The following is a 21,686-nucleotide window of genomic DNA, read 5'->3' on the forward strand; positions in this document are numbered from 1 at the left end:
TTTAAATCTGTATTAATTCTCAGTATTTTGAATCAGATATGCACAATCCACAACAAATATGGTTTTTCTTAGAAAAGCTGTGTGTGCCTGTTTGCAACAAAGAGAAAGAAATAGGGATGTGGGTCTTGAATTTTAGGACAATTAGCACATTTTTAGAAAACAAACATGACAAAAATAAGAACAAAAAACTGATTTGCCTTAAAGTCTAGACACAGATAATAAGGAATTTCCTGTTAAATTATTCTTATAAATAATGCACTCAGTGAAGAGGCTGGTTTTTAATACAATAGTTTTATTATTAAAAATAACCATTTCAACAACATAATTGGTTTTTTGATTATTACAAATATAATACACATGAGGACTTATGTAAATGTAAGAAATGCGTGTGGAGATTGGCAGCATGTGGATGCTGTTAAAATTTAGCTGCATGTTTGAGTTGAATCAGAACAGCACAACTCCTGAACACTCAGTACATACATCCATCCATTATGAGATCATCCTGAGAAAGAGCCAGCGGCAACAAAAAGAAAAGATTTCTGAAGAGTTAATCTTTGTCTTAAATCAAAGATACAACTTTTTAATGGAGCGATCCTGGATGAGAGGCTTGTGCAAATTTCACAAACAGGAGTTAATTAAAATCTTATATTCTCACTCTTTGCATTGAAAATATACTATATAAATATTGCACATTAGTATTTACATAAACACTACCACACTTCTGTTCTTGTCCTTGCTACAAAAAAAGTTGCACAGTCATGGTACAGTTTGCTGATCTGTCATTTTAATATCCATCTGCTGGTCTGAAAAGTGATCCGAGAGGCACCGGAAACAATCTGTCTAGTGTTACTGTTACTCTAAATGTGCAGTTTCTCTTTCGAACCACTCCAGGATAACGTCCTTGTTCTCTTTGACCCACTGGATGTTGACTTGGGTTTGCTCTATGGCCTGCTGCACGGCCCTGAAGGCACCATGGACCTCATAATCCACTGAGAAACGCTCCAGCTGCACAAACACATTATACACAAACAAGGTTAGACCAAAAACATTTATTTCTACTGTGTTGCGACACATTATGTATGACATGTAAAGTCATTGAGATTTATGTCAAATTTTGAGCTGCACAGAGAAAGGATGTAGAAAGTATATACCTTGAATTAAACTGAAGTCTTTACCAAATGATAGTACAAATCCTTTTTCCAGAAAAGATTGGAAGTTTTCAAAAATTAAACATAAACAGGCTTTAAATAATTTGCATGGTTTTTTCTGAACACCTTCACTGTGTTAAAGAGTATGAAAGCCGGCAACGCAGTCAGGTAAAAGTTGGGATGGAAACGTCAATCTTCCTAACAAAAGACACTTTTTAGTCATTTGAAACTGTTGCAGCTTTTCAGAGGAATCTGTTTCCGTTCTTGCTGAAAACAAGATTTCACCTGCTGAACAGTCTGGTGTTCAATCCACTGAGTGTATTGCTGGCATCAAAATACGACTGACATTTTCTAAATACAATAAAGTTGGTCTATTGAAACACTGGAAATCAGTTACTTTTTTATTTAGGAAAATTACTTTCTAGAACTGGGATCTGTAGATAAATTATTTTAAAAATTAGAAATCACCAGTCAATAATTTAAAATATACACCTGAGGATTAAAGTTGAAATTCTAAAAACCATTTATAATTTAAAAGCTAAAAGTTATGGATGAATGACATCACACTGATAATCACCACAGTATAAAGCGTCATAAGTCTCAATTTGATCCCGGCTCAAAGGTGAATTGAAAGAAAACAAGTAGGATTCGTGTCTCAGCATGAATAAACATCATGATGACAGAGATTTATGATAAGGTATCAGGGTGTTTCCACTTACTCATTTGGATTAAAAGTCACAATTTTGTATCTAGAAAGATACAAAAATCCATCTGACACCACTGTTAAAAAGGTAAATTACCTCTTCCAGTTCAAATTTAGTGGAGAATCTTCTGGTCACTCCCTCAATCAGCATCGCTGGATCCCTAGAAAATAGAATCAGTGTCAGGATACACAGTTATTAGTATTTAACCAGATCCAATTCACTTTATTTATACAGCACATTTTTAAAAACAAAGAAAAGTCTCCAAAGTGATGCACATCAACAATCAACAATATTCAATAATATTGATTTAAAATAAATAGATTATATATATATATATATATATATATATATATATATATATATATATATAATAAAAAGATGAAAAAAAAAGAAACTGTCTATTATATAAACTGTTACTGCAAGAATCAATAAATCCAGAAGAGCTATCAAGTCTTTATTAGTTCGTTTACTTTAGATAATCTCAGGTGTGGGCTCATGAAATGAAAGCCTGTCTCCTGTGTGTACATTTATACTTTGATATCATTCATTTTAGCTTCCTAGCAACAGAACAAACAGTGGAGACTTTATGATGGAGACTTAATGATAAGCACTGATTAAATAACAAGAACTTTGTACTCAGTGACACAGAGCAGATTTTTTTTTTCATCTTCTTCTCTTTTTTATAAGCCAAAGTTTATTATTACTGTTTTTTATGACTCCGCTGTGGGTCACTTCAGTATCAAGAAGCTTCTGTAAACAACGGTTTAGAAAAAGAAGCAGACACAGAGAAATGCTAACATTGGTGTCTTCTTCGGAGCCTCAGAGTGGATCATGAGACAGAATTTAGAGCCAAGATAAATGTCAGTGGGTCCACCCGTTAGTGTGCTGATGGTCGCCCACCATTTCTGTATATTGCTGCTCTATGAACCCAAGTTTAAGGTTAAATACCTGATTTTAGTATCTGCAACAATTTGCATTATTTCCTATTAACTTTGTAATAAATAGTGCTAAGAATCTACTAGATCTATTCTGTGTTCTTAACATATTTCAAACATAAACTCATTATTACTGAATACATTAATACTACTGGATAATTTAATTTGATTTATTTCAGCTTTACCTTTATACATCATTTTTGAGCACTACAAACCAGAACAGCAGAGAACTCAAAATGCATTGTCTTTGCAATGAAAAGAATATTTTGGTTTACCAGGAAACAGATTGTTAATAATTTCCTGATGTTGATGTAATGTTGGAACAAATACAATACACTCTCCTCCTGACTGATTGCGTAATCTTTGCTTTGACATGTTAATGTCAGTAGAAAGAAATGAGTAACTTCCTGCATCTATGTGATCAATGCTCAAACCCTTTGGGAGACTAAAGTTCATTCAAATGGAAGATGACTTTATATGACTTTATAGACTGTGCAGCAAATATTGGACCCATTTTCCACATCTTCTGATAGTTCAAATACAAACTGGACATTTTTTTGAAATCCAAGAGAATATTAATTCATCTGTGAATCTGGTTATTTAAGAGATCTGGCAACACAGATCTCGTATTAATGGAAAATATAGATACATAATGTAAATATAACCGAGATTCATCAGAGTTTGAACATTTATCCATGTGTGTACTTACATCTTCCTCTGAAAATTAAATCAGATTTGAATCAGACATTTGTAACACACGGAAATGTGTCACTTTTGAATGAAAGCACTTTTTTTTCTCCTAGCTTGAAGTAGCATTACATAACTTTGCGACTTTGAAACTCCATGTTGATGACACAGTGAGATTTATCATGTCCATTGCTGGGGCCATGGAGGCCATGCAGCCTCCCAAGGCTTAGAAACCACATTTAGTGACTTTCATTCCCTATCCCAGCGCATCACTTTATAGCAGCATTTCTCTTTAGCACCATGTTGCGCGCTATCAACTGGATATCAACATACAGGCCGTTTTGAATGTGCACCGAGGCTGATTCAGCAAAGAAACCCAAGAGGACATAATTGGAGGGAGTGAGGAAAAGAAAGAGAGAAAAGGACAGAACAAAAGATAAAGCAAGAAGGAACATCAGATTAATTTTTACTTGTTGGAGAGAGCTCAGAGTAAAGTTAGCATGCAAGACAGATGCCAAATTAGCCATCATTATGGGAGTGCCTGAGTAGGAAAATCTGCCAAAGTATAGAAGTTAACCTTTATTTTATGAAAAAAAGTTCATATTCTCATAAAATGCAGTCAATCCCACAGGTCTTTATATATCTTTACAAACATTTTTTTTTTTTTTTATATAAATAACACAAAAATACTGGCATTGCATCTTCCTTTTAAAGTCCATATTGGTCAAACCCATAATCAGTACTATATTAAATTCTTATTCATCTCAAAGTTGAAAAAACTCATGTGAGAGACAGAGGACTCAGTCAAAACAGCAACCTACCCCTGACTGACGTAGTCCCAGTGCGCTCTGATAAAGTTCCAGGCCAGCGCCTGCCCTGCAGCATTTTCAGCAATGTAATTTATTGTGGAAGCAACATCCATCAGACGTATCTTCTCAGGGTCCAAAGTGTAATCCAGGTATCTGCAAGATAAAGAGGACACTAAGTTATGGTCCACTTCATAATACCTGGATGTTTGGGATCCATCTTATCTTGGGTGTGTGTATTATTTAAGAAGTTGTTGTGCACATCACCTGTTGAGTAGCCAGGTCTTCCTGGAACAGGAGAGAGCATGTCGGAGCTGGTCTCTCTCTGAGGTGTCACTGGAGTTCAGAAACCTCTCCCAGGCAAACTCCCATTCTGTCTTCCCACCAGCAGCCACAGCTTGGCAGTAAATTACAGACCGCAGATTGGGATGGATACTGAAGCACAAAATCAACAAAGGATTTCTTTTTTTTTTTCTTTTTTGCTAGAGGAAAGGCTCATTTTAACATTTTCTTGGTTCTGCTTAACTGTTGATTTGACTTTTTTTTCTGCCTCTCAGCAAATTCCTAGACAGACAGAAAACCTTCTCCAAGAAGTCTACTTTCAGAACTTTCTCCCATCACTGTGAGATTCAGCTCACAGGATTACACCCACAGAAATCTGCTGCCCCATGATAACATGTGTTTCTAAAGCAAGGCTGCAAACTAATAAAATGTGAAAAACATGGAGGAACAGCCGTTTTTCTTACTGCTCTGCAGTTTGTACTGTGCACACATTTCTGTTCAAAACATGCACATGCAAATGAAAAGAATGATCCCATAACACACCTTCATGCATGTACATACAGCACATGCAACAAACATATTTACTGAAATGTCAGTGTCTTTATTTTAAAGATGCACCTGAATTGATGCGTATTAAAGATGACAAACACATTTGTAAAAGTATCAGAGTTGTTTCATAAGATCATGATTTATTGCAGCTCAAAAGGTCCTAAAAATCCCAACAGGTGCAACTTTAAAGGAAACTACAATGCTCAAACAGCCACCAACAACTGACACAACACACAATTAGATTACACCTACCTTTACTAAATCATTGCTGATGAGTAAAGCTACAGAATATAAGGAAAGCTATTATAGGAGGAGCATTTTTAGAGGGGTGTTTCAGAAAATGAGCTGCTTATCCAAATTCCTACCTGTTGGTCCTGTTGGTGTCCATCCAGGCAGCAAACTTCTCTTGAGCCATCTCAATGCATTCTGGGAGTCCACTGGAACAGGCCACGTCTATGGCAATGATCTGGTTGTGCCTGAGAATGAAGACAATTTTATGCATAGATATGATGTCCTTTTTCACATTGGTGTAAAAAGCAGTTTTCCAGGATCTATTTCAAGCCTGTGAAGCCAGAAGATTATGGACAACTTTGATAGAAAAAGAAAAGAGGAGCCACAACTTAAAAGAACTACCTGGTGTTCCACAGAACTGCTTTATCAGAGAAAATGCACATAAACAGTGGAAACGCATGTTCATCCACACTACCGTCCAGCCATGACGCAGAGCAGCTCAGTACAATAACCAGCCTGCTGTAACCCCAAGCTTGTGGCTGATTAGTCATCACTGGTTGATTAATTTGGGTTGTGCTCACATCTCTTTGAGAATTTACAGCAACAGTAAGGAGATTATTTAGAAGAAACATGAAACATATCAGGTAAGTAGCAGTAGGGTGTGGTTTTGACTCAGCTGCAGAGCATAGTGGTGGGGCAAAGGTTCAAGGAATACTGCCAAGTGAGTCTGATTAACATAACTGTTGTCAGTCTCAGCCTCTTTATCTACTTTACAGTGCGGAGGTCCTGGGCAGCCAAATCACAACCAGGCATTCATTCCAGTGCCTTTTACTGAATGGTATTTGTGTGTTCGATGTGTATGCCCACTGTTAAAGCTGAGATTCAACTAGCCTGTTTGAGGATGAGTATTTTGCTTAAAAAGACAAATGGAAATGAGGGTGGAAAACATATTCATGGTATAATTTATGGAGCTTTAAAACGGCATAATCTTGCACTGTGGACCATTGCAGTTGTTCTAGATTTTGCCATGGCTACTAAAGAGCCATTTGTAATCTTAATATAATAATCTTAAGAGCTACAAATGTACAAAATAAAGTTTACGTTTCTCACCTGTAGTTTACTTAGAAATCTGTAAAACTCCATGCTTGTAAATCTGTTAATGGTTAACCTGGGATAATTCTGTCTAAACAATAAAAAGGGTTAACAGCTCCAGGGTGAGTAAAAAGAAAAAAATCATTCCTTACTGCAAAGTGTGATCGCTTGGGACTGTTGATGTGTCTGTTTCATTCCTGAAGAAGTCATACAGCCCTCTGATCTTTTCTCGGAGGTACAGCTGCAGGGACATCATTTACAACAGGCTTACACAAATGTCTGTAGCTTTATAAAATATTTCCTAACATTTGTTTAGAATATTCTCAAGATGGATGAACTGTAATGTAAGTAAATAACATTTAGTCTCGTGCAAATCTTTGCAATGACTGATATAAAATTTTTTTATAACAAACTGCAATGCTGGAGGGACACATGCCTGCATGGGTCCATACACCTCTGAGCGGTCAAACATGAGGACAAAGTACTTCAGATTCCTTTCTGCTGACTCCCAGGGAAGGTACGCCCTTTCTTTACTGAGGAAGCGGGTTGAATTCAGAGCCAGAGCCACATCCAGCAGTTTGGCTCTGAGGACAAAAAAAAAAAAAAAGAAAAAAAAAGAAAAAGGATTATACTTTGGTAAGGTCAGCAGCTTGGGTCTACAACCACATTTTCTACAGTACAGATAAAGGGCACTTTTATACCACAAAAAAACCTTCCCCCCTTCTTTGTGTCCGCACTGCAGAAACTACAGGAACTCAGCTTTGGTGTCAAAACACACACACACACACAGCACATAACATAGCACAAAAATCATGTACTTTTTAAATAAGTAAATGTTTGGGTCAAAGTCAGTACCTTGCCAAGTTAAAGGCATCATCAACAAGCTGCCCTCTGTTCATCGGTGGGATTCGCTGAAAGAGGAGAAAAGACAGTTTTCATAAGAAAGATCCCATAAAGGAGGACTTTCACAAAATAACTCAATACCTACTAAATCAGTTACAAGAAAAAGGAAACAAGGAACCAAATGAAATGTGCCCCTGATCTTTGCCCTCCTGTCACAGACTTGAACTACCAGACTTATACAACAGTTTTCCATCCAGCTACATCTGAACAAGAACTGTCGCATTTCTGGCAAATCCTAAAATTTTGACAACTACTGTTTGGACAACTGCCTGTGAGCTTTAATATAGCTGCAGTCGGATTTTGCTCTTGGCAGAAGAGGTGTGACAACGATCATGGATCTGCTGATTGCACAAAATGGAAAGACAGAGCATCAACCAAGCCACCATCTTAAAGTGATTTTTGGAACTAAGTTATTCCACAGAAATCCAGCCAACAGTGGCAGACAAAACAGTAAAATAATCCATAAAGAGACACTGCTTTCTAAATGCTGGTGACAGATCATACAAGCAACACCCACACTGCTGAAGGTCATTTTGAGATTTATAATTCTAGAAGATTCTGCAGATGAATTGTTTGCTTTGTGTGTGTGTGTGTACTTGTGTGTGTCTAACCAGTGTCTTTCACAGCATCTGTTTAGGATTATCAGCACTTGGAAAGAGTGAAGTTTAAGAAATGCCTGCACTGCCCTGGGATTCAGTAGATCTCCAGACAAAAATTAATTACCTGTACCTTTTTGCCTGTTAATACATGTCTTGTTTTCCGTGGAGTTTCTTAGCTCAAGCCATGTGTTGAGTGTCCTGATCTTCTTCAGGAAGACCATTCAGCTTTTGTAAATACAATTTTTTTTCTTACCACTTACAAAAATGATCCAGTCCAATTTTATTTCAGTAGTTTTATTGTTGTAATTGTACTAATGAAGTCAAGTACTTATGTTTTTTGTCAGGATTGCAGCTTAACACATCCCTGCGTCTGCATCAGGTTTTAAAAACGTCAGGTTTAAACTTTCGAATTAAAACCTGTCATTTTTAAACATAGCTTTTATTTATTTATTTTTTAAATAAAGAGCATCTCAAAGAGGTTTGGTTTGTGTTAAGCTCTGTTATCTGCTCACTGATTATCTGGCCCCCGTACTCACATCTGGGTCTTTTTCCAGCTGAGTCAGGAGGCGCTTCCAGTTTTCCAGGTTGTAATTGACTCTGTAGTATCCAGCACAGTTGATGTTAGCCAGGATCCACTCACCACTCTTGGAAATGAATTCTTCTTTCTTGACTGTTCCAAAGACAAAAATTCATTGAACTTAAGTTAAAGTCACTGCAAAGCACAATTTAATGAAAAAGTACAAAGAAAAATGGAAAATCTCATGCGTCCCTGGACAAATTAAGACCGTGGACCTCCGGGCACAATAATATAAATGCCTCCCACTCTGCTAATGGGAGCAAGATACGCAAACCTAAAGCAGATGTATTGTGTGCAATCGCTTGCCGTCTCATACAGGTTGATTATTGTTACACATCTCTCTGTTTTGTGTCTTTTTACAGTTGTTTCACTCCTCTTTGTAATGGCAAATTTTGCAATCTTTTCTTCACATCTTTACATCTCTCCAACAGTTTTTCTATGTTCCTCTGTTTTTTTTCTGTTGTTTTGCATGTTGACATCAGGTATCTTTCATTAACTGTTATTTAGTGTTTAATTCAGGTCTCTATGTTTTTTTTTTTCCTGTGTGTGCTTATTTTCTATCTCTGTGGTCATTTTAAGTGTTGCTGTTGTCATCACAAATATTGTGATCTTTTTATCTAAATGTAGTAGTTATATGTTTATTTGCAGTGATTTTGGTTGATTTTGTGAACTTTTTGACTGTCTTAGTAGAAAGTTCAACAATCTAATTTATGTTTGCAGCCCAAAGACGTCTCATGGGCTCTTTCAGTAAGCTTCCCATGTGTTATTACACCTCCAGCTGACTTGCATCCCATTCAACTCAACATATGGCTGTTGGATGTCTACAAATCTTTGTAAGTTACTGTAATCATAATAAAACAAAAGGTGAAGGACAAATATTCTCAAATATAAAAGAAAAAAAGCTGTTGAAATGTATGTTTTCTGTGTAAATACCAAGGCTCTGTGTTGTGTATTACTGCATGTTACCTGGGCCTCTAACATCCAGCCAGACAAATGAAGGCTCAGAGTCCTCAGTCATGTACCTGATTGGGATGGGCCACCAGAGACTAAACAAGGAAAAAGAACATGGTGTAATAAGTACACGATTCTCCAGAAAATGAAGTCAACACTAAAGAGAGCAGTTCTTATGTCAAACATAACAAAGGTACAGAGCCTCATAAAGACCAGATTATTTTCAATAGCTTGGTGTTGGAGTTTCTTGAGTCCAGATCTTTGGTGGTCTGGATGTGGTGGACGCAACTTGAAACCAGGTCACCAATGGTTAAATCATCATGCAACTTACCGCAACAGTGCTATGACATCCATAGTTTTAAAACACTGCCTCAAAACACTCTGCAGAGCCAAACATTATAATCCGCTGTAATCAGCAGAACTGATTTCATGCAGGCCAGGCAGGAAAATGCAAATAAGTCGGACTTCAGGGAGTAACTTTCCCTGTTTTGGCAGCTGGAACAGACTCAAGAAATTGCCTTTTCAGTAATTAGTTGGACATTTTGACAGCTGCAGCTGTTTTTTCTAAGGGAATTACAAATGTGCTGAAGTTACTGGAAGACAGATTTATGGAGGGCGATGCAGGTAAACAAATGAAAGGAGAACCTTCCCACAGTGTCAACCATAAACTAGTCAAACATAGATATCCCGTCTACTGTCACGCTATGTTGCTTTAATATGAACAGGCCTTTATTAAATTTATAAAACACATAAATTACATTATCTAATTAAATTAGTTTAAAGGGTTAAAAAACCAAAAACAGAACAACAGTCATGTTACTGCCAAGCTGCTAAATTAGGTCTAATATTCGTTCCCTTTTTCGACAGTTTTTACTCCTTTGTATTAATCGTATTCACTGTATCAGGCTTTTAAAATAGTTTGATGAGAATAAGTTTTTGCCACAAGGATGAGACTATTAGCTACTGACTTAGCCGCTGATAGCAGAGAAATTGAAATGGGACTTTGGGAGGATCGTTCTTATCACAATAATCACGTCCTCTTTAATATTTTGTAGGAGTAGGAAGAGCTTAACTGATGCTGGTGGCGAGAAATGCTTCACATTAGCATGGAGATGTTAGCAAAGAGATGCTAGTCACTGCTAGCTTGGCGAGACAAGTTCATTATGCTTGTGCAATGGAGAAAATTGAATTGAATTTTTTTTTTCTCTCTCTGTGTTCAGGGAAAAATCAGTAGATATTTAGTAACAGAGGAGCAAAAAATGTATAAAACATGTCTTATTTAATCATGATTAAGAGAAAAGTCGGGATTTTGGGGTGGGGAGGAGCAATGTGATTAATCACGTAAAGCATAACTTTATGCTTCCATACAGCATCCCTTTCTGAAATAACATTAATCCACAATTACCATCCAGTCATACTGGATATAATTTTTCCTAGCTAACTTTAGAAATGATGAGGTCTGGGGAACAGCATCACTTCTGAGGTAAATTGTGTATAATTAGCTGATCAAAAATCTTGACTTAAACAGTAATAAGTCAGAGTGGAAAGAAAGAATGACGATTACGCTTTGCAATCATCTTCCACTGCTTGTTCCTGGTTTATCACCATTAGCCTTGCAAGGCCTGAATGAGTAACTAAACATCATTCTACCAACCTATGCTCCAAACTTAGTTTTATTACATTATCTGCGTCATACTGGTGGAACAAGCAGATCTAAACAACCAGAACAGTGAGCAACAAGTCTGTAAATACTCGCTCAAGTACAACAAATGTCACAAAAATAGACCTACAGTTTCTAAACGCATTACTTTCTTCAGACAAAATTGTAGTGATTTGTGCTTTCCAAAAGAGTTGTTTCAAAAACTTTAAGCACTTACCTAGATTCAGCAGTGTTATTGAACAGGAACCGCTTCTGGTAGATTTCTCCGTTGTCAGTGTCGATGGTGATAACAGGATAGCCTGTTTGTGTGGTCCATGGTTCCATCATCTTGGAAATGCTTAAGTGACTGTCATCATTTCTCACCTGTCAATATTAACATTGATTAATTGAATAATTCATTTCATAATAATGATAATGAAGCTGTCTTGTCACTGTGAGAGCCCGATGTCTTACCAGTTGTATGGAGTCCCAGAGATCGTTTTGCTCTGTGTTTCCTCCTTTGAAAGTCTTGAGGTACATCTAAAATGTACAAAAACAGAGATTCTAAACTCACAGAATTTATTTTCAGGATGATTATTTGTATTAGAGCTGAATTTAAAGAAAAAGAAGACACATCTGCTATCAGTCCAACATAAAAGAATGTACTCTTAAAAAAAGATAAAAAAAACTTAAAACTATCATTCTGTCATCTTTTGATCAGAATTGTTTAACCAGATGTGTTGAAAATTGTATTTATCAGCATATCATCATATACTTACACCATGAATTGAAAGCCACAGTAAATTTGACAAAAACACAGAAGAGCAAAACAAACATGCATAAACAAAAAGAGTTTATGATATTTTATCAATCAAAGCACTGAAGGAGAACACTTCTTTGTGGTGGTCGTCTTCCCCACCCATGATGAAAGTCATTTTATGACACTTCATCTATTCTAGATTGAAAACAGAGTTTAAGTCTTAACTCCAATCAGTCAGTGGTATGAAGTCAGGGTCAGAGGTCGCCTTTAGTCTTCAGTCAAAGAGACTGCCTGCAGAACCTTGGCATGAGCTTTTGTAAGAATTCCAGCTGAATTTCAAGCTCTCTATGTAACGTTAAAAACAGTTGCTTACTCTGATCCCATTGGTGAAAACCCTTTCTCCCACAAAGTCGGCCAGCATTCTCAGCACCATCGCTCCCTATGAGGTAAATACAAAGCACATGATAATATAAATAATTTATTAAAAGCAAGTAAAACTTGGACAAGCAATCATTTCTCCCCATGAGAAACAGTGCATACTAATAAAAGTAAAAAAGTTTAAACAAATGTCAGTTCATCTGCCATCTTTTTTCTGCTGTTTTTTTTTTTGCTATTGAAATGCAGAGGAGCTTTCTAAATCTTTTGGAGAAAAAAAATAGTTCTGGGTGCCTATGAGTCTGCTAATGGATTTGAAAGAATATCCAGAAGAGAAGCTACAAGAAGTATAGATGTATTGCCTAACTAAACTCAAGCCAAAAGCATAACTAAATTAACTCCATTAACTTTCACCTTTTGCCCAAGATCAGTAGGTAACTCTGTTTGTTTTGAGGTTTTGTGTCTAAATTCCAAACAAAATTGCATGTTTTCGACCTCCATGAAAGCTGGGGTATTTAAAAGGCTTTCCTGTCCAAAAATAAAACATCACTGCAAAGTGGCAGTTTGCCAGTGAACATATAAGCAAAGACCAAGCCATTTTTTAATCATCAGCTCAGAGCAGATTAACCAAATCCAGTAAAAGTAGTCATGCTTATTGCAAACTGAGGAATCTTTTCAGAATAAGATCCTCTGATGAACCTGATGAATTCACATGTTTGAGGGTTGCTTGGCTGCTGCAGGGACTACACAGATTGCATTCATCATTGCTTTGATACTTTACCTTACTGTAGCTGATAGCGTCAAACATCCCAATAACCTCTGAAGTTGTCTCAACATCTTGTGGTGGAGGACTGAGAGGATGAGAGGAGGCCAGAGCATCCTCCTCGAACGCCATGTGTAGGTCGTACATGATCAATGCGTCTTTCTAGCAAAAACAGAGATAAAACTGTTGAATGAAATAGCATTGAAAGATGTGACTATATTCCATATTCATTGTATTTGCATAGCTATTTTTTATAGTTAACCATTTATTTAGAGGTGTGGATCTTGGAATGACCAAGACTTCCATAATTTTCAAAGTTACCTACAGTATATTTGAAGACCTTTCTGCTTTTCAGATGTTGCAACTAGAAAATTTTGGTACCATGATTAAACCATTGATTAGCTGTTATCACTGTGGATCACTAGATGTTTCTATGTAGAGTGGACATCAGTGGTGCCTCAGATCACTCTCTAGGGTGATTCTCAAAAGTACCTACTAGTAGCAACATGTTCATTTGCATGTCATCCCTCAGTGTATTTGTGCCATTGGGGGTGCACCCCAGGGCCCCTACCTTGGCACCAAATCATTTTGTTAAATAAATGTATTGTTAGTTCTGTGGGTCATTACTTCACCTTTATGTTGATGATACTGTCATCTAGGCCATTAGCCCTTTTCCTGATGTAATGTTTACATTACTACAGGATAGTTTCCTCAAGGTTCCACAGGTTTTGTCTGCTTTGAATCTTCTGTGAAAGTCTGCCAAGACCAACATCATGTTGTCTAGTGGGAAGGATTCTGTCATCCCACAAAGACCCAAATATCACTACTCTTGATAGGGCTATCTATCAAAATGTTTTAAGGTTTTTGGTTTGGTAGCACCTTCTCTTTTTCATAAGGTTTCGCATGATGTGCACTACCTTTAGACGCCTTGCTAGAGTGGATCTTGGTCAAAACGACCACCCTTCCCATGTTAAGCTATAGGTGATCTAAATTGACATTCTTTCTGTACACTCTGCTATAAATGCTCAGTTTATAAAACCACTCCTTTCACTATTAATATGTTCACTTTAGCAAGTTTGATGAGTTAAAACTAATCTTTGCCCCTTCGACAATATAAATAAGAGATAGTTCTTAATAAACTGCCTGGTCAAGTACAGGATAAATAAAACAGAAAAAATAGATACTGTGGGAAAATTAATTGATTGGACTCCCTTTTGTGTCATCAGTGTTGCCCAAAATCAAGACCTGAATTGTACTCAAGAGGTTTTCAAACTGTAAGGGAGAGATGGGAGTCATATATAATACAAAGTTGACAAGAATATGCATGTATGTGTGTTAAATGTAAAAAATTAGACGTGGTTAGATTTTAATACAAACATTAGACATTTTGTGATTCACTGTGACCTATGCTTATACAGACATCATTATCTTTGATTCCTAAGACCTTAAGAAAAAGATTCCTCAGTTCTTACTAGTAAAAGGTCAAAGATATTCAATGACCTTTACAAGAGGTTATCACATAGCTGTCAGTGTTTAATGCCACAATGGAGCTTTTAATAGCAAAGTTGGCAATCCTAACCTTAAATATGTAAACACATATTGAGCAGGTCTCAAGTTGTAGCCTGCAGTTACATTACTAATGCTTTGTGTTTTATTTGATTGAATGAAAATACCTACTCAAGTAGTGTATCATACAAGGGGGAAATAAAAGAACATTATATCAGGTTGCTCTATAATATCTTCCTTCTCCAACAGTGATCCAGTAAGGTCTCCACACATTTTACATTGTGAGAGTATTGTGTTTGTCAAATCTGAAGCTTTTCCAAATGAAAATCAGATTAGACTAAGAGATACTGGTGCTGATGTGAGCATGTTGTACAAACGCTGAATGACAAGACGTTCATGGAACTTACTATTTGAAATGTAGGTTCAACTTTGTCCACAGCAAAGTATGACATGTAGGTTGCAAAGCCCTCATTCAGCCAAAGTTCATTCCACCACTTCATTGTCACCATATTACCAAACCACTGTTGACAAAATGAGAAAAAAAAATCAGCAACACAAAAATATTCCAGCCTCGCATGCTTCTTTCATCTTCTTTTTTTTTGTATGCAATATAATTTAACTTTTAGAACTGTATCATTATGAGAACTCACAAACACTTTATGCTCTTACCTGGTGTGCCAGCTCATGAGCAATAATACTGGTGATTACTTCCTTGTGCAACAGGGAAGAAATTCCCTCCTCATAGAGCAAAACGCCTTCCTGGTATGTGACTAGTCCCCAGTTTTCCATTGCTAAGGAAACTAAGTCTGGCAGTGCAATTTGGTCTAGAGGAACAACACAGATGTGAAGAAATAATTTACTTTTATACCTCTATATTGTTGATATGACACAAAATAACATTTTCATTTCCTTGTTTGTGCCCTGATGATAACTATGTATTGATGGGATTTTTTTTGTAAAATGCTAAACACCTGTATGTAAGCTGTTGATAACGTTTTTTTTTATTTTCTACGAAAGCATGGAGTAATTAACCAAATAAAAAAAAAAAATTGAGACCATATCACATAATAATGTGATAGTTTATTGTAAAAACGTGACACGTATCACGTTATAACATGATAGTTTATTGTAAAAACGTGAAACGTATCACGCGATAACGTGATAAGGTCCCAATTTTTTTTTGTTTTTTTTTTTTTTTGTTTTTTTGTTTTTTATTCGGGTGACAGCTCCACGCTTCCGTAGAATCCTAAACTCAGAACATTATGAGCTTAAAATATTAATAAAATCCTAGAACATCCTAGAAATGTGTCTAGGCCAAAGAAACTTTGATTAATTAGATAGTTGTCCGCGTGAAGGTGACCTGAGGGATACTTGAAAAATATATTACTATATATTAAAAAGAAAACAACTTCAGGAAAAAATAGCTTGTCTTAGCTATACTCATTGTATCAGCTGATATTATTAATCCTACACTGTAACAAGAATTTGAAAAAGAAATATTTCTTGTAAATGTTTTGGGCTTTTTAGTTATTCTAATTCTTGGAAATTTCTGAATGTCGAATGTTGAATTTAAAAATGAACGTGGAAGGACAAGAAGCGGAGCTGCCGTTGAAATATCCTGTTGGTACGGAAATTTCTTATTTATAAGATGCATCATGATGCTCATGAAACTGCCTCAACAGATAATTAAGGCATCTGAGAAGGGAGTTATGGTTGATCTGACTGCTTGTAATAATGAAAGAAAAAGCAGCTATGAGAACACAATACTTTGAAATGCATACTGAGGAATCATTAATGTACTTGCAGTTAACGGATTTTCAGGCTAATCTTGATCAGATTGCACCGTGTGGCCCCATATTCCCATCTTTGTCAATTAGCTGGGTGGCCTTTTTTTTTTTATGGCAGTCTAGATACAGAAGATCTAGATGCCTAGAAATAAAGAATCTAGCACTTGAGCTCTTGAAATTGCCCATAACTCACTTAACTCTTCACCAAATCCATTTCCACATGAAGTCTTACCAAGCTTGTTCATGCCATACTCAATTTCAAGATGGTCCTCAAAATATGAGAGGATCTGTCCAGTGATGTTGGCGGCATATTCAGCATGTCCTGCTGCAATGGCTTCAGGACGGGCATAAGTCTGTATGAGCAGAACACAGAGGTTTACTACTAAAATGAGCTGGTTTTAGCTGAACAAATGGGATCATTTCTAAGAAAGAAGACATCAGAAATTGTGACATAATTTTGTAGCACATTTATGGTTCATCTTGTTAAATAGTTTGACACCAGTTTTAATATACTTCATAAAGACAATTATAGGTTTGGGGTCCAAGATGATCGTGTGAAATCATTAAATCAGTTACAGTTAATTCTTCTTTAATCTGCAGGGGTACACTTACTTTTATTTTTACACGATTTGACTTGGATTCGACTGATTTTTCAAACTCTGAAACCGTGAAGGCAAACAAGTAGGTCGACATCTTTGGTGTTGGAAAAAAACGAGTGTATTTCCAATCGTCATCTATAATATTCGAGACTGGAAGAGACGAAATAATGCAGGATAAAAATAAATGAGGATTACATAACAATTTAGCCATGGCCACCACTACAGAACCTTCCCTTTCTTACCTGATCTCATTCCATTGCTCAGAGCTTCTGTCTTTCGTCTGTGGATGATCGTCACACGAAACACAGCTTTCATTTCTGGCTCATCAAAACAAGGAAACAATCTCCTTGCATCTGTTGGCTCCAAGTTTGTGGCAGCAAGGAATCTGAATACAGAGCCAATTTTTCATTATCATGAATTGTATGACAGAAGATTAAAAAAGACTTTGAGACAGTGGTTTAGTGTTTCAAAAAAAGTACCACTGTGATTATCAGCTTTTTAAATACTGACAGAAAAAGTAATATTATGTAGATTAAGTAGTTATCTTCACTGAAGAATAAACAAAAGGCACAGCACCTGAACATGACAAATAATTTAACTTTCTTTTACTTTGAATTCAGTTTCAGAACATGTTTGTTATACTGCCGCAGAGTCCACAAAATGAATTGAATTGTTAACACATCCTGCTGCTGTGAGTGTTTGGGAAGATTCTTCATTCAGTTTGGGATTTTTGTGTCAAAAAGATAAACCAGCAGGAATTTAACTTAAAAAAAAGGGGAAAAGAAAGAGGAAAAATGCATGAAATAATCCAAATTACTTTTCCATTTCATGCTTTGATAGACCTCTGCAGAGCTAACCTGTACAAAGTTTGTTTCAACCTCATTTGGTTCAGGACCATTTATACCTGATTATATGGTAGTTTTAAAAAAAGGAAATGAAATTTAAATAAATATTTTTCAAACTTAAATAAACCTATAAAATGTATGAAAAGCGATTATGAAAAAAAATATCTAAGTATATAAGTGATTAGATTTATACACTATATATATATATACATATATATATATATGTATATATATATATATAACTCATATATATTTATACACCAACCTTTATTCTTTCTTAGAAGCATCTATTTCAAAAGGGCACGTTAAATAATTTCAGTGTTTGTTTCGTGTTTCTGTATTTATTTATTTTAGGGTTTGGACATTTTATAATGCCACATTTCTCTTATTTCTTTGCCTTTTTTTCTTTTGGCCACCCCTTATATTAATCATGATAATAAAAATGACTCACTCAAACCAAAACTGACCTGACTAAAATACTAAATCTCTTGTAAAAACGATGAGGCAGACTTTAATGAAAACATAAAGGTTTTATACATATTTTTAACAACAAAGTTTGACAACACTGAAACAGTTTAAATGATTTTATCTTGTCTTGTTTAGTTTTGCTGCTTACACTGAATTTCTCACATCTAGGGTAATCTAAATAAAATTATCCTCTTCATCCCAAAAACTTGGATTTCATTACTTTATTCTTTTTTAAAACTGTTACTTGACCCTTTCAGACCTGATGCAACATATGCAAACTTTTACATTTCAAGTTGGATGTGATGTGAATGTTACATCAATATTTTCATGACACACACTTATTTATTTTGTTTTTAATATTAGCATAAGAATTAAGATAATAATTCACTAAAACACTGGAGGTTTAATGTCTCAGATGGTTTCCATTTTTATGTCTTTAGTTTCTTCTGAAACTGACAAAGAGTTCCAGGAAATAGTTTTAGGTGACCTTTCATATAAATATGATGAACACAATTCTTCCTCTAGATAGAACCACTTTAATTAAAGTGAAACTGAAATTATATCTTTATTCTAATCAGATTCTGATTAAAATCTACCACTGAAACTTTGTGAATATCCAACAATGTTTACATTTCTTTACACTTCCAGTGTTAGTCTTAAAGCCACTAAGTGAGGGTTTGTGCAACTGAATATTTCAGATACTATAAACTGAAGATCTCTGTTACTTACCTCTCTGCATTTGTGTCACCTTCATAAGCCAGGCTACCTTCGATATATGTGCTTACATAGAGCCCCTCCAGATTATCTGATATTGCTCCCTCAAAAGCCAGAAACAAACTGTAGTTCCCTCCTGCTTTCAAAGACTCATCCAACTGGATCTCCAAGAAGTTGCTTTCGTCTTGATGCAGAACTGGCTGGGAAGCACTGATTTGCTCGTTTGTGGCTTTGTCCAGCACACGCGGAGAAGAAACTGTCAAGTCCTTGCTGTGGAGGTAGATTGAACTTGTGCCTTGGACGCAGTGGAAGTGGACAGTAGAGTTTCCAGTAAAGAGCAGTGTCTGGTTGGGGGTTGTGACATTGACCTCCTCTATGATTCTCGAGTAGAGCTGAGGCTGGATGATGATGTCGTAGCTATCAGGTTTAAGGTTCTTGGGCAGTCGCATGACCGGTGGTGGGGATGTGGTGGTGGACGCCAAGGTCGGACGAGGTGTTGGTTTCATTGGACCGATCTCAATTTTGTATATGATGACCATGGTGATGAGGCCAGTGATGGCAGACGCCGACAGAAGGGCGAAAGCACCGGCGATAATCTTGGACATGCCGGCGTACTGCGGCATTGTGGCTGCCTCCTTTGGTCACTCCTGAAGGTTCCTTTCCAGCTGGAAATGCGTCTCTGAGCCTATCTGCCTCTGGTCTACACTGACTGATCTGCATGCATCTACGTAACCTTTCTCTCATAAACAGGGCTTGGCCTCAGCAATTAAGGATCTGTATTTAGATTAAGCATTAACTTGGCCACAGCCAAAGAAGGAAAGAGTAAGCGTTGTAGTGTGAAGAGGGCAATGTCCATTGTAGATAGTCAGGCTGTGCTCTCAAACATCTGGAGGTGGTTACTTTGGTTTTGTCACTAATGCAGGGTTTAGGTAAACCTGAGGGAACTCTTAATCCTCACACTGCACTCTTCAATTCATCACACTCCACGGCACATTCCCTATCTATGATCACACTGCTCAAACAATTATAATCAAATGTCTCACATAACACAAGAAAATCCCTCAAGGGGAGGCCATCACTTGATTGGAACTGAAGGCGTCCAGAGTCACAGTCAAGCAACAGTCTTCTTCCCTGTGATTGTTGTAGTTAAGTCGGTAGGTAAGTCCTCGCTGCAGCAGGGTTCAACATTTGTCTACACAGAGCCTGCAAGATTGACAAACTCCCAGCAAGCTAGAAGCATATGAGGGGAGGACTTCTGAGGGGGCTGGATAAAAAAGGTGGACTGAAAAAAAAGAGAAGTGAGCGAGAAAGAAGGAAAATAGAGAACACAGTGGATTTGGGAAATCACTGAATATGCAGGAAAGCTTCATCCTCAAGGAGTCAGGACCATCTTGACCAAAGCACACACATATCTCACCTCAGGAGAGGAAAAATGTGAAGGCAAACAGGCAAAGTGGGAAAAGCGTAAGAAATGGTGGCTAATTGCATCAAGAACAGATGGAGGAGTCGAGGGGGACAAAAACAAATAAAAAAACATAGTGATGAACTTCAGGTGGAGGCATTTCTGTATTGCATTATAATTTAAATTAATTGCTTCATAAATGAGTTTTTAAAGACCTAATGTTTATGGTTGCAAAATATTTATTTATTTATTATTCTTTTTTTTGGGGGGGGGGGGGGGGGGGGGGTCTTTTGTGAACTTGACAAGTTCACAGAAGTGAATAAAAAGACCAGACACACAATTCTCTGGTGTTTACATAAAACAAGAAATGGCATAAGCTCAATCTTTTTATTGTGTGAAAAAAGTGGACCAGATGTTAAAACATCTGCTGAAATGTCAGGGCCTCCTGCTCATGTGTAGGAGGAATTATTTCCTTAGACAGCAGAATGAGGGTCATAAGTTAAATCATTCAGTACATTTGAAGTGATGCCTGCACGCTCATCAACATGGAAACTTAACAACAACAAAGAATTCCGTATGAAAAATCCAGTGAAACGTCAAGCACACGTATAAATACCACAAAGCAGTGTACTGGTTACACTATGTGGCTGTAAACGCAACCATGTTTGTGTCTCAGAAGGAAATGTTCATGGTCAAATATTTGAGAATAAGGACCTCTAGTGATTAGGGGGAAAACAGCAAAACACGCTGATTGGATTTTTCCGCAGACAGCAGCGAACAGCTGAACTTCATGGTAAAATAAAGCATCATAAAACCAGCTGGAATTTGGTGGGTCGCTCTCTGCAGCGACATGAGTGACAAACAGCTTTCCGAGACAGCAACAGGGAATGTGCAAAAAGTTTGAAAAGAGAAAATCTGCAGCTTTTAAAGTCAGTCAGATCACATTTCTTAACTTCACTAGCTCTTTTAGTTTAAGGAGAAGAACATAAATGTTATTTAATATCAGTAAAAAAAACAAAAAAAAAAAACAGGGGATCTCAAGGTTTGGAGAAAATAAAAAACAAATCTGTCCAAGCGCTGGAATTATAATTAACTTATTTTGCATTCCTGGCAGGCTGTGATTGGAATTACATCAGCTTAACACCGGCTGCAGAAAGGCAGAAACAAAACCAGCTTCAGTTTTCAGCTCGTTTTAAAAGAGGAGCTTTAGTTTTGCTTCTTTGGTCCTGCATTACACCTTAACTTCACACTGATTGCTCCTCCTTTTTGCATATTCACAATATTTAGCTAAAATGCATTGGTCACAATCAGTTTTAAGTATTTACTTCATGTTACTCTGATCTAATGTCTCATTTGTGCAAAGG

At 36.7% G+C, this 21,686-nt stretch overlaps 1 protein-coding gene across 2 annotated transcripts; it reads right to left on the reverse strand.

The window, feature by feature from the left end:
- Positions 1-283: 283 nt before the first annotated feature.
- anpepa (alanyl (membrane) aminopeptidase a) lies at positions 284-20,320 on the reverse strand. Of its 2 annotated transcripts, XM_041997644.1 has the most exons (20): positions 18,936-20,320; positions 17,136-17,278; positions 16,907-17,043; positions 16,527-16,647; positions 15,177-15,331; positions 14,915-15,028; positions 13,020-13,163; positions 12,237-12,302; positions 11,578-11,643; positions 11,342-11,487; positions 9,480-9,559; positions 8,473-8,606; positions 7,290-7,345; positions 6,871-7,018; positions 6,587-6,675; positions 5,477-5,587; positions 4,548-4,715; positions 4,296-4,436; positions 1,949-2,012; positions 284-1,005 (listed from the first exon to the last, which is right to left on the reverse strand). In XM_041997644.1, the coding sequence occupies exons 1-20, from the start codon at positions 19,541-19,543 to the stop codon at positions 853-855; spliced, it is 2,844 nt and encodes a 947-aa protein (XP_041853578.1). In that variant the 5' UTR covers positions 19,544-20,320; the 3' UTR covers positions 284-852. The 2 variants fall into 2 exon arrangements, with proteins under 2 accessions (XP_041853578.1, XP_041853579.1); XM_041997645.1 differs by lacking the exons at positions 284-1,005; positions 1,949-2,012; positions 4,296-4,436 and adding an exon at positions 5,364-5,392 and having other exon boundaries at positions 4,632-4,715.
- Positions 20,321-21,686: the final 1,366 nt, after the last annotated feature.

This window comes from Melanotaenia boesemani, chromosome 10 (genome assembly GCF_017639745.1).
Source record: "Melanotaenia boesemani isolate fMelBoe1 chromosome 10, fMelBoe1.pri, whole genome shotgun sequence".
NCBI lineage: Eukaryota > Metazoa > Chordata > Actinopteri > Atheriniformes > Melanotaeniidae > Melanotaenia > Melanotaenia boesemani.